Source organism: Heteronotia binoei, chromosome 10, assembly GCF_032191835.1.
Source record: "Heteronotia binoei isolate CCM8104 ecotype False Entrance Well chromosome 10, APGP_CSIRO_Hbin_v1, whole genome shotgun sequence".
NCBI lineage: Eukaryota > Metazoa > Chordata > Lepidosauria > Squamata > Gekkonidae > Heteronotia > Heteronotia binoei.
This window is the reverse complement of record NC_083232.1, coordinates 2,310,884-2,322,763: the sequence shown is the minus strand read 5'-3', so window position 1 is coordinate 2,322,763 and position 11,880 is coordinate 2,310,884. Positions and strand designations below refer to the sequence as shown.

At 49.9% G+C, this 11,880-nt stretch overlaps 1 protein-coding gene across 1 annotated transcript in view; it reads left to right on the top strand.

The window, feature by feature from the left end:
• Positions 1–4,020: 4,020 nt before the first annotated feature.
• LOC132578307 (unconventional myosin-Ig-like) overlaps positions 4,021–11,880 on the top strand; it is a 93,496-nt gene continuing 85,636 nt past the window's right edge. The window contains exons 1-2 of the mRNA XM_060248246.1: positions 4,021–4,159; positions 10,631–10,839. Coding sequence (XP_060104229.1) covers positions 4,065–4,159; positions 10,631–10,839 — 304 coding nt within the window. The 5' untranslated portion in view covers positions 4,021–4,064. The remainder of the gene's footprint in view (positions 4,160–10,630; positions 10,840–11,880) is intronic.

Genomic DNA, 11,880 nt, shown 5'->3' with positions numbered 1-11,880 from the left:
TCACTTACCTGACGTTCTAGCATCCACTCCGGCCTCTGAGTTTAACTTCTGGACCCCCCGACTTCGGCTTCTGGACCTCTGACCTGCGATACCTGGACGGTGATTCGGTTTTGGCGCTTTGGACCCTCTTGGCTCACCAGCTGCAGGCCTTGAGCCGCCCCTGGACTTCACCTGGCCTGGCCCCAACCCGTGACAGACCCCCTTTTTCGACCTGAGGCAGGCCCAGCACTTGGTTCCCTACCTGACCTCCCATGATCTAGCCATAGTGATTCATGCAACGGTCACCTCCAGATTAGAAGAAGAATTGCAGATTTATACCCCACCCTTCTCTCTGAATCAGAGTCTCAGAGAGGCTTACAATCTCCTTTATCTTCTCCCCCCACGACAGACACCCTGTGAGGTAGGTGGGGCTGAGAGGGCTCTCCCAGAACCGGCCCTTTCAAGGACAACTCCTACGAGAGCTATAGCTGACCCAAGGCCATTCCAGCAGCTGCAAGTGGAGGAGTGGGGAATCAAACCTGGTTCTCCCAGATAAGAGTCCGCACGCTTAACCACTACACCAGTCTGTCTCTCTACTAGAGCTATGACTGACCCAAGGCCATTCCAGCAGCTGCAAGTGGAGGAGTGGGGAATCAAACCTGGTTCTCCCAGATAAGAGTCCGCACACTTAACCACTACACCAAACTGGCTCTCTATTACAGCTGTGGCTGACCCAAGGCCATTCCAGTAGGTGCAAAAGGAAGAGTGGGGAATCAAACCTGGTTCTCCCAGATAAGAGTCCGCGCACTTAACCACTACACCAAACTTGCTCTCTAGAAATTAGACTATTGTAACTCTACATGGGGCTTTCTTTGATTCTGCTCCGAAAACTCCAGCGGGTGCAGAACGCAGCAGCCCGGTTGTTGGCATCGAGGCCTATGTGGACACGGATGCATCTGGTGCTGCGGAAAACTGCACTGGCTACTTCTTGAGTATCAGATTGGTTCAAGGTGTTGGTCCTTACCTTTGGTAAGGTAGTTTGGTGTAGCGGTTAAGTGCACGGACTCTTATCTGGGAGAACTGGATTCGCTTCCCCACTCCTCCACTTGCACCTGCTGGAATGGCCTTGGGTCAGCCAGAGCTATCGTAGAGGTTTTCTTTGAAAGGGCAGCTGTTGTGAGAGCCCTCTCAGCCCCACCCACCTCACAGGGTGTCTGTTGCGGGGGAAGAAGATACAGGAGATTGTAAGCTGCTCTAAGTCTCTGATTCAGAAAGAAGGGCGGGGTACAAATCTGGAGTCTTCTTCTTTTTTAAGGCCCTTTACAGCCAGGGGCCTGCATATCTTTGGGACCGCCTCTCCCCATACGAACCCATCCCCTTCTCTGAGATCTGCTATTCAACATCTTTTCATAGTCCCTGGTCCTAAGCACACCTGGTTAGCTTCAAGGAGGGCCAGGGCCTTTTTGGTCTGGGCCCCTACATGGCGGAATGAGCTCCCTCTAGAGATGAAGAAGAAGAAGAAGAAGAAGATATTGGATTTATATCCCGCCCTCCACTCCGAAGAGTCTCAGAGCGGCTCACAATCTCCTTTACCTTCCTCCCCCACAACAGACACCCTGTGAGGTGGGTGGGGCTGGAGAGGGCTCTCACAGCTGCTGCCCTTTCAAGGACAACCGGGCCCAGTGGGACTTATCAGGGATTGCTTCTGCCAGGCTTTTAATTAATCCAGCGGAGCTCTTCTGCCAGGCTTTTAATTAATCCAGCGGGCATCCTTTGAAAGTTATCACTTCCCCCAGCATTTCACCATTATGGTGTTTATGTCATACTATTAGTCATCAGCCGCATGCTGTTGGGTGGTTTTGCCGCCTATGTAAGTGTTTACCGCGAAGCTCCTGATTTTGTAATGCTTGTTTTAACTCTGTTTGATTTGACTGTTGTAAGCCTCCCTGAGCTCTCTTGCGGGATAAAGTGGAATATAAATCCAGAATTAAATTAAATCAAGCTGCCTTCTACTGGCCCTTGGTGCAGCAAAGTCAATATTGTCTACTCAGACTGGCAGCAGCTCTCCAGGGTCTCAGGTGGAGGTCTTTCCCATCACCTCCCGCCTGATCCTTTCATCATGTCCCTGTATAAATCGATGGTGCGGCCACATTTGGAGTACTGCGTACACTTCTGGTCGCCACAAAAGGGATATTATAGCACTGGAAAAAGTACAGAAAAGGGCAACTAGAATGATTAAAGGGTTTGAACACTTTCTCTATGAAGAAAGGTTGAAACGCTTGGGACTCTTTAGCTTGGAGAAACAACTGAGGGGAGACATGAGAGAGGTTTACAAGATTATGCATGGGGTAGAAAAGGTAGAGAAATAAGTACTTCTCTCCCTTTCTCACAATACAAGAACTCGTGGGCACTCAATGAAATTGCTGAGCAGTCAGGTTAGAATGGATAAAAGAAAGTTCTTCTTCACCCAAAGGGTGGTGGTGGGCGGCTACAAGCATAGAGAGCTTCAGGAGGGGATTGGATCAACCTATGGATCAGAGGTCCATCTGTGGCTCTTAGCCACAGCGTATTGTTGGAAATCTCTGTCTGGGGCAGAGATGCTCTGTATTCTTGGTGCTTGGGGGGCCACAGTAGGAGAGCTTCTAGTGTCCTGGCCCCACTGGTGGACTTCTTGATGACACCTGCCTTTTTTTGGCCACTGTATGACAGAGTGTTGGACTGGATGGGCCATTGGCCTGATCCAACAGGGCTTCTCTTATGTTCTTTTGTGACACAGAGCGTTGAACTGGATGGGCCATTGGCCTGATCCAACAGGGCTTCTCTTATGTTCTTATGTGACAAAGAGTGTTGGACTGGAGGAGCCATTGGCCATTTCCAACATGGCTTCTCTTATGTTCTTATGTGACACAGAGTGTTGGACTGGAGGGGCCATTGGCCTGATCCAACATGGCTTCTCTTATGTTCTTATGTGACAAAGAGTGTTGGACTGGAGGAGCCATTGGCCAAATCCAACATGGCTTCTCTTATGTTCTTATGTGACACAGAGTGATGGACTGGATGGGCCATTGGCCTGATCCAACAGGGCTTCTTTTATGTTCTTATGTGACACAGAGTGTTGGACTGGATGCGCCATTGGCCTGATCCAACATGGCTTCTCTTATGTTCTTATGTGACACAGAGTGTTGGACTGGATGGGCCATTGGCCAGATCCAACATGGCTTCTCTTATGTTCTTATGAACCTGGGATCTTTTGCATTCTAAGGAGGTACACTACTACTGAACCATACCCCAACCCCAAGCTGCCGTATACTAGGGGTGGTCAACGGTAGCTTTCCAGATGTTTTTGCCCACAACTCCCATCAGCCCCAGCCAGCATGGCTAATGGCTGGGGCTGATGGGAGTTGTAGGCAAAAAACATCTGGAGAGCTACCGTTGGCCACCCTTGCCATATACTATAAAGATCTTAAAGTCCACCAAGGTCAGTCTTGTCTACTCAGACTGGTAGTGACTCTCTGGCGTTTCATGCCGAGGTCTTTCCCATCACCTCCTGCCTGGTCCTCTCCCCTGGAGATGCCAAGGATTGAACCTGGGACCTTCTGTGTGCCACATAGAGGCTTTCCCAGTGAACCACAGCCCCTCCTCAAGTCTGAAGTCTTCCTCCAGTCTAAGAGACCTTTCCCCAACTCAAGTAGTTCTCTCATTGGAGGAAGACCCCCTGAAGGTGGAGGAAGGCTGCTTACAGGTTGGTCAGATTCATCTCATATCATTTCCTCCCCTCTAAATCGAGCCCCATATTATCGGTGAATGAAGCAACCAGGTGCATGTATGGCTTAGGGGTTACAAAGGCTCTTCTTTGTAACTCCTAAGTGAAGATGACATCTAAGCAACAGGAACTGTGAGCGGCTGAGAGGTCTTTGCTAACCACAGAACCCCACCCACTCGGCTGTGAAGGAACTTCAGTGCAGGAAACCCAGCCCAGCGGCTCTCATTCGGAGAGTTGAGTCATCTGCTCTTGGTTTCTCTTTGCCGGTGAGACAGAGCTCAGCTTCAGAGAGTTGCTCTGGGTGGCTGAGGCACCAGGGAGCATGGCTGAACAGGAGAGCTTGGAGTTTGGGAAAGCGGATTTCGTCCTCTTGGACCAGGTGACCATGGAGGACTTCATGGAGAACTTGAAACTGAGGTAACAGCCATAGACAAGGAAGAGAGAGTGGTGGGGAGGGGGAGTTGAGGAAGGCCTTGAAAGATGGAGGTGTGCTTGTCATGCTGGGTCCTAAAACTTGTGGGATTTGGTCACTCAAGAAGCCAGAAGGGATACCTCCTGCTGGTTCAGACCTGGATGACAGGAGGAAGCTGAGAGGTGATAGGATCACCATCTTCCAGTATTTGAAGGGCTGTCATCTAGAGGATGGGGTGGAATTGTTTTCTGTGGCCCCGGAAGGTAGGACCGGAACCAATGGGTTGAAATTAAATCAAAAGAATTTCCGGCTCAACATTAGGAAGAACTTCCTGACTGTTAGAGCAGTTCCTCAGTGGAACAGGCTTCCTCCTCAGGAGGTGGTGGGCTCTCCTTCCTTGGAGGTTTTTCAACAGAGGCTAAATGACCATCTGACAGCAATGAGGATCCTGTGAATTTAAGGGGAGGTATTTGTGAAGTTCCTGCATTGCGCAGGGGTTTGGACTAGATGACCCTGGAGGTCCCTTCCAACTCTATAATTCTTATATATGATCACCATCGTCAAGTACTTGAAGGGTTGTCCTATAGAGGATGGGATGGAATTGTTTTCTGTGGCCCCAGAAGGCAGGACCAGAACCAACGGGTTGAAATTAAATCATAAGAGTTTCCGGCTCAATATTAGGAAGAAGTTCCTGACCGTTAGAGCGGTTCCTCAGTGGAACAGGCTTCCTCAGGAGGTGGTGGGCTCTCCTTCCTTGGAGGTTTTGAAACAGAGGCCTGATGGCCACCTGACAGCAATGAAGATCTTGTGAATTTAGGGGGAGGTGTTGTGAGTTTCCTGCATTGTGTAGGGGGTTGGACTAGATGACCCTGGAGGTCCCCTCCAACTCTAGGATTCTATGAGTCTATCTCATCTGGTCACTTGTGCCCGTTCATGGCCAGTCAGACTTTTCGAGGCAGCTCCTATCCACAGAAGATGCTCTGTCTGTCCCCGGCATCAGGTGTTCAAAATGACACTTCCTCTGAACATGGAGCCATTGATTTATTTTTATTTTTGCCTTTGTGAATGTCTTTTCAGCCCCCAACTGCCCCTCAAGCATGAAGCAGCCTTTATGATGTATGGTTAAAATATAGATAGGTGAGAGCCCTATCCAGCCCCTTATGTAAAATCCCCGAACCTGTGGCCGGAATTGCATCTTGTGGAAGTGAATTGCACGTGTGTTGTATGAAGAAGCATTTCCTTTGGCCAGTTCTGATTGGACCACCCGTTCCCCTTCCTCCAGCTTTTTAAAACACACTTCAGCCCAGGCTTTTGAAGGCTGGCTTTACACAACATGTTCTTATTCCACAAGGCCGGCCTTGGCCTCTCTGCCCTGTTGTTGTCCCTTCTGTCTCACACAGTGGTTGGCCACTGTGTGAGACAGGACGCTGGTCTAGATGGACCCTCACTGGTATGACCCAGCAGGGCTCTTCGGATGCTCTTCTCAGGGAAAGGCCTCGGCCTCTCTGCCCTGTTGTTGGCCCTCCAGAGGATCTGGTTGGCCTCTGTGTGAGACAGGAGGCTGGACTAGATGGACTCTCCCTGGTCTGATCCAACAGGGCTCTTCTGATGTTCTTCTCAGGGAAAGGCCTTGGCCTCTCTGCCATGTTGTTGGTCCGCCAGAGGAACTGGATAGCCACTGAGTGAGACCAGAGGCTGGACTAGATGGACCCTCACTGGTCTGATCCAGCAGGGCTCTTCTTGTATTCTGAGCAAGGTTTTGGCCTCTATACCCTTTCTTGGCTGCCCTGAGGAACTGGTTGGTCACTGTGTGAGACAGGATGCTGGATCCTGCATTGTGCAGGGGGCTGGACTAGATGACCCTGGAGGTCCCTTCCAACTCTATGATTCTATGACCCTCACTGGTCTCATCCAGCAGGGCTCTTCTTAGGTTCTAATGAAGGATTCGGCCTCTGTGCCCTGTTGTTGGCCCTTCAATGGAACTGGTTGGTCACTGTGTGGGACAAGATGCTGGACTGGTCCAGCAGGACTCTTTTGATGTTCTTATCAGGGGAAAGCCTCGGCCTCTCTGCCCAGTTGTTGGCCCTCCAGAAGAACTGGTTGGCCATGGAGTGAGACAGGAGGCTGGACCAAGTGCACTGCTGATCTGACCTAGCAGGGCCCTTCTGATGTTCTTGTGTTCTCAGAAACTCACCTGTGTGATGTACATGTCCACCTTCAGGACTATGCCTAAAAGAGGTAACAGGTGGACAGTGAGTATGCCGGGCTGCCATTGGCTCTGTGGTGGGCAGCCGTTCTTTGTGCCTGGACAGTTGCTGCTTGGCCCGCAGACCTGGCCTCTGTGATTCAAGTCTTCCTCATCTTAGTCTGCTTGAGGAGGAAGTTTCCTGCCAGTGGCCTTTCGCCATTTACAGGAAGATACTCATTTCTCAACCTCAGAACAGGCTCTTGCTCATGCTAGCTAAGAGAAGAGACTGTTCTGTAGACCACAGACTGGTCCCTCCACCCCCTCCAACACAGGTACAAGTGAAGCCGTCTTCTGCTGAGTTTCTTGAGGACAGAACTGTTTTCTTTTGGCTCTCTGGGACATCAGGCAGGGACAGGTCTTTTACACCATCTGCTCTCTGGTCCTTGTTTCACAAGGCAGCTGTGTTGGTCTGCAGTAGAAGACCTGGATTCAAGTCCAGTCACAACTCAGAGACCAACAAGAGTTTCAGGAGATGAGCTTTCTTAGGGTATCTGGCAAAAGGAGCTTTGCCTCTTGAAAGGTCATTCCATGAAATCTTCTGGGCTTTAAGGTGCTGTGTGATCCTTCTCAGTGAAGACGCTGGGAACTGAACCCAGGGCTCATACGGAGCAGAGGTCCGTCGGTAGCTATTAATTTCAATTCCATTCAATTCATACTTTTATTGGCATAAAAGCACTTGTAATTTAGAGTCAGGAATAAATACAGAGGCCTGATAAATGATACAAACAATTAAAATAATAGCCAGTAATACAAGTCTAGGATAAATAGGTGTCCAACAGATAAGGTACAGTGATGTGGTTAATGTTATAAGCTTCTGATAACAAATCTTGCAACACGTGCTAGTTTGTGGGTTAACATCTTCGAAAAGGTAAATTAAAAACATTTCCTTAGCAAAAACACTGTGTTGAGGATATTTAGACAAAAAATTCTTTACGTTGTAAGGCAAGGAGATGGCACTCTAAAATAATATGAGATAACAAATTAAAGGTTCCTAATTCACATGGGCAGAGCCTATTTTGAAAAGGTATTAGCTGCAAGGTATAGATGGAACACTCTGTCTGGGGCTGTGATGCTCTGTGTTATTGGTGTTTGGGGACAAGAGTGAGAGGGCTTCTGGCCCTGCTGATGGACCTTCTGATGACACCTGGGTTTTGGCCACTGTGTGACACAGAGTGTTGGACTGGATGGGCCTCTGGCCTGATCCAACATGGCTTCTCTTATGTTCTTATGTCTGGGGCAGTGATGCTCTGTGTTATTGGTGCTTGGGGGCAACAGTGAGAGGGCTTCTGGAGTTCTGGCCCTGCTGGTAGGCCTCCTGGAGAGCCAGTTTGGTGTAGTGGTTAAGTGTGCGGACTCTTATCTGGGAGAACCGGGTTTGATTCCCCACTCCTCCACTTGCACCTGCTAGCATGGCCTTGGGTCAGCCGTAGCTCTGGCAGAGGTTGTCCTTGAAAGGGCAGCTGCTGTGAGAGCCCTCTCCAGCCCCACCCACCTCACAGGGTGTCTGTTGTGGGGGAGGAAGGTAAAGGAGATTGTGAGCTGCTCTGAGACTCTTCGGAGTGGAGGGCAGGATATAAATCCAATATCTTCTTCTTCCTGATGACACCTGGGTTTTGGCCACTGTGTGACCCAGAGTGTTGGACTGGATGGGCTACTGGCCTGATCCAACATGGCTTCTCTTATGTACTTATGTCTGGGGTGGTGATGCTGTGTGTTCTTGGTGCTTGGGCGCAACAGTGAGAGGGCTTCTGGAGTTCTGGCCCTGCTGGTGGGCCTCCTGATGACACCTGGGTTTTGGCCACTGTGTGACACAGAGTGTTGGAATGGATGGGCCACTGGCCTGATCCAACATGGCTTCTCTTATGTTTTTATGTCTGGAGCAGTGATGCTCTGTGCTCTTGGGGGGCAACAGTGGGAAGGCTTCTGGAGTTCTGTCCCTGCTGCTTCATTCATGCTCTAAGTAAATTGTATGGTTCCTGTGTAAGAAATAACTGATATTGCCTATGGAATTACTACACAGAATTCTGCAAAAAAAGGTTTGACCAGAAAGCATCTATTACAAACGGGTTCATTGATGAAGGGGACTGGAACGATGCTCGTACCTGGGGTTTCTCCTATGAACAAATGAATTTGAGCTGAGGAATTGTATTTTGTTCACTTGGATTTGAACTGATGGGTTTTATTACGTGACCGGATGATACAGCATGATGGAAGAATTAATGAACTGAGCTGGAAAATATTTGTATTGTGGACTGTGGAAGAACGGTACCGTTTTGTGGATTTTATTTGGGATTGCAGTTCGTACTCTTGTGCAAATTGCACCTATAGGATTGTGAGATAGTCACCAAAACAGCTACATTTATTTTTCATGTAGCCTGGTGCTATTGCAGTAATTTCTATTATAGTTTGATGACTATAGTCGACACACAGGAACATATGGAAGGAGAAGACCCTTCAACTATGTGGATTCCAGGTCAGGAAGGGCTTTCAGGGTCATAATCCACACCATGAATTGAATTTAGAAACAGACCAGCAGCCAAAGTAGCTGTTTCAAAATGAGCAGCTTCTTTTCCCTGCAGCTAGTCCCTGACCACGGTAGGGCTGGTTCTTTCTGCACCAGATGTAGTTTCCAAGCGGCCTTCAAGGGCAGCCCGATGTACAGCATGCTGTAGTAGTCCAACCATGAGGTTACAGAAGCATGGATCAGCGTGGCCAAATATACTGAGTCCATGTAACAAGACAGGTGGCAAGCCAGATGCAATCCGATCAAAGACACTCCTGGTCACCATGCCAACCTGCTTTTCAAATAGCAAGGAAGGGTCCATGAGCACTCCCAGGGCTTTTTTTGTAGCAGGAACTCCTTTGCATATTAGGCCACATACCCCTGATGTAGCCAATCCTCCAAGAGCTTACAGGGCTCTTCGTCCAGGGCCTACTGTAAGCTCCAGGAGGACTGGCTACATCAGGGGTGTGTGGCCTAATATGCAAAGGAGTTCCTGCTACAAAAAAGCCTTGAGCCCTCCCGAACTCTGTGGCAGGCAAATAGGCGTGAAAAACCTCAGCTGGAGACCCTGGAGAGCTGCTGCCAGTCTGAGTAGACAAGACTGATGGACTGAGAGTCTGATTCAGTACAAGTCAGCTTCATATGTTGTGATGGAACGGCCCTGGTTTGCCTACCAGACCCCGTTCCCCTTTTTGGAGGGAGCTATTTCTCCTTTGGCCACTTGGGCTCGCTGCCACCACCTGCTCAGTCTAGGGGTTCGGATTGAGAGGAACAGGACTCCCAATCCCTCTCTCCGGCTCTGAGGCCAGGCCTCAAGGTCCTCTGCCACCCTGTACTTGGGTATCACAGAGACCACAGCACTTCTTCGGGGAACCCCTGGAGGATTGGCACCTTATCCAACCACAGGCCTTTCCCCGGGGCCCCGTTCATAAAGCGTGGTCTAAAGCGGTGGGGGATCTATGTGGTACAAAGTTTGACTGCCAGCATTCAAAACAGTAAAAATATTTAATGAAGGGAAGGGAAGGGAAGAGAAGAGAAGAAGCAGTTGCATATAAAAGTTTAGCACAGCACCCGAACAGCAACCAGAATGACAAATAAAAGGTGGATTTAAACGCATCCTCCCGTCCCTGGTCTAGACTTGCCCTGCCTTGTGGATGACTTATTCGGTCTGACTGCCTGGGGTCCTCTTCCTCTTGAGTAGGCCTCTCCCACAGTCAGGAGCCCACAGACTGACAACCTCTCTCCTTGAGGGCCAGCCGAGAACTGAACTTTTCCCGCCTCACTCCAATAAAACAAAAGAACTTCCTGCCCCTCTAGGAGGCTTCCCCCCTAGAGTTGATGGTTTAACTCCGCAAGGGAGGGGGGGAGTGAAGGGAAGGCTAGGCCCCAAAGCCTGCCTAGCAGTTTCATGTTCCCTCCCAACCAAGCACCACCATTAACTAAGATGGCATTTCTCCACATATGTTCACAAGGAATGAAGGCAACTTTAAGGGAGGGACAGTGGCTCAGTGGTAGAGCATCTGCTTGGTAAGCAGGAGGTCCCAGGTTCAATCCCCGGCATCTCCAACTAAAAAGGGTCCAGGCAAATAGGCGTGGAAGACCTCCGCTTTGAGACCCTGGAGAGCCGCTGCCAGTCTGAGTAGGCAATACTGACTTCGATGGACCGAGGGTCTGATTCAGTATAAGGCAGCTTCATATGTTCATATGTTCTTTGGTTCTGTCTAGATTTGAGAAAGGGAGGATCTACACCTACATTGGAGAGGTGGTGGTCTCCATGAACCCCTACAGACAGATGGATCTCTACGGCAAGGACATGATCGAACAGTACCGGGGTCGAGAGCTGTACGAGAGGCCACCTCACCTCTACGCCGTGGCTGATGCAGCCTACAAGGCTATGAAGCGGAGGGCCAAAGACACCTGCATTGTCATCTCAGGTATGGGCTGGGCCTGGACTTCTTTACCTTCCTCCCCCACAACAGACACCCTGTGAGGTAGATGAAGATATTGGATTTATATCCCACCCTCCACTCCGAAGAGTCTCAGAGCGGCTCACAATCTCCTTTCCCTTCCTCCCCCACAACAGACACCCTGTGAGGTAGATGAAGATATTGGATTTATATCCCACCCTCCACTCTGAAGAGTCTCAGAGCGGCTCACAATCTCCTTTCCCTTCCTCCCCCACAACAGACACCCTGTGAGGTAGATGAAGATATTGGATTTATATCCCACCCTCCACTCCGAAGAGTCTCAGAGCGGCTCACAATCTCCTTTCCCTTCCTCCCCCACAACAGACACCCTGTGAGGTAGATGAAGATATTGGATTTATATCCCGCCCTCCACTCCGAAGAGTCTCAGAGCGGCTCACAATCTCCTTTCCCTTCCTCCCCCACAACAGACACCCTGTGAGGTAGATGGGTATTGGATTTATATCCCGCCCTCCACTCCGAAGAGTCTCAGAGCAGCTCACAATCTCTTTTACCTTCCTCCCCCACAACAGACACCCTGTGAGGTAGATGGATATTGGATTTATATCCCGTCCTCCACTCCGAAGAGTCTCAGAGCAGCTCACAATCTCCTTTCCCTTCCTCCCCCCCACAACAGACACCCTGTGAGGTAGATGAAGATATTGGATTTATATCCTGCCCTCCACTCCGAAGAGTCTCAGAGCAGCTCACAATCTCCTTTACCTTCCTCCCCCACAACAGACACCCTGTGATGTGGGTGGGGCTGAGAGGACTCTCACAGCAGCTGCCCTTTCAAGGACAACCTCTGCCAGAGCCATGGCTGACCCAAGACCATGCTAGCAGGTGCAAGTGGAGGAGTGGGGAATCAAGTGAGTCTGCTTGCGGAGAGGGCGGGATAGAAATTTAAAGTAATAAATAAATAAATCAAACCCGGTTCTCCCAGATAAGAGTCCGCGCACTTAACCACTACACCCAACAGGCTGTCTATTAGAGCTATGGCTGAGCCAAGGC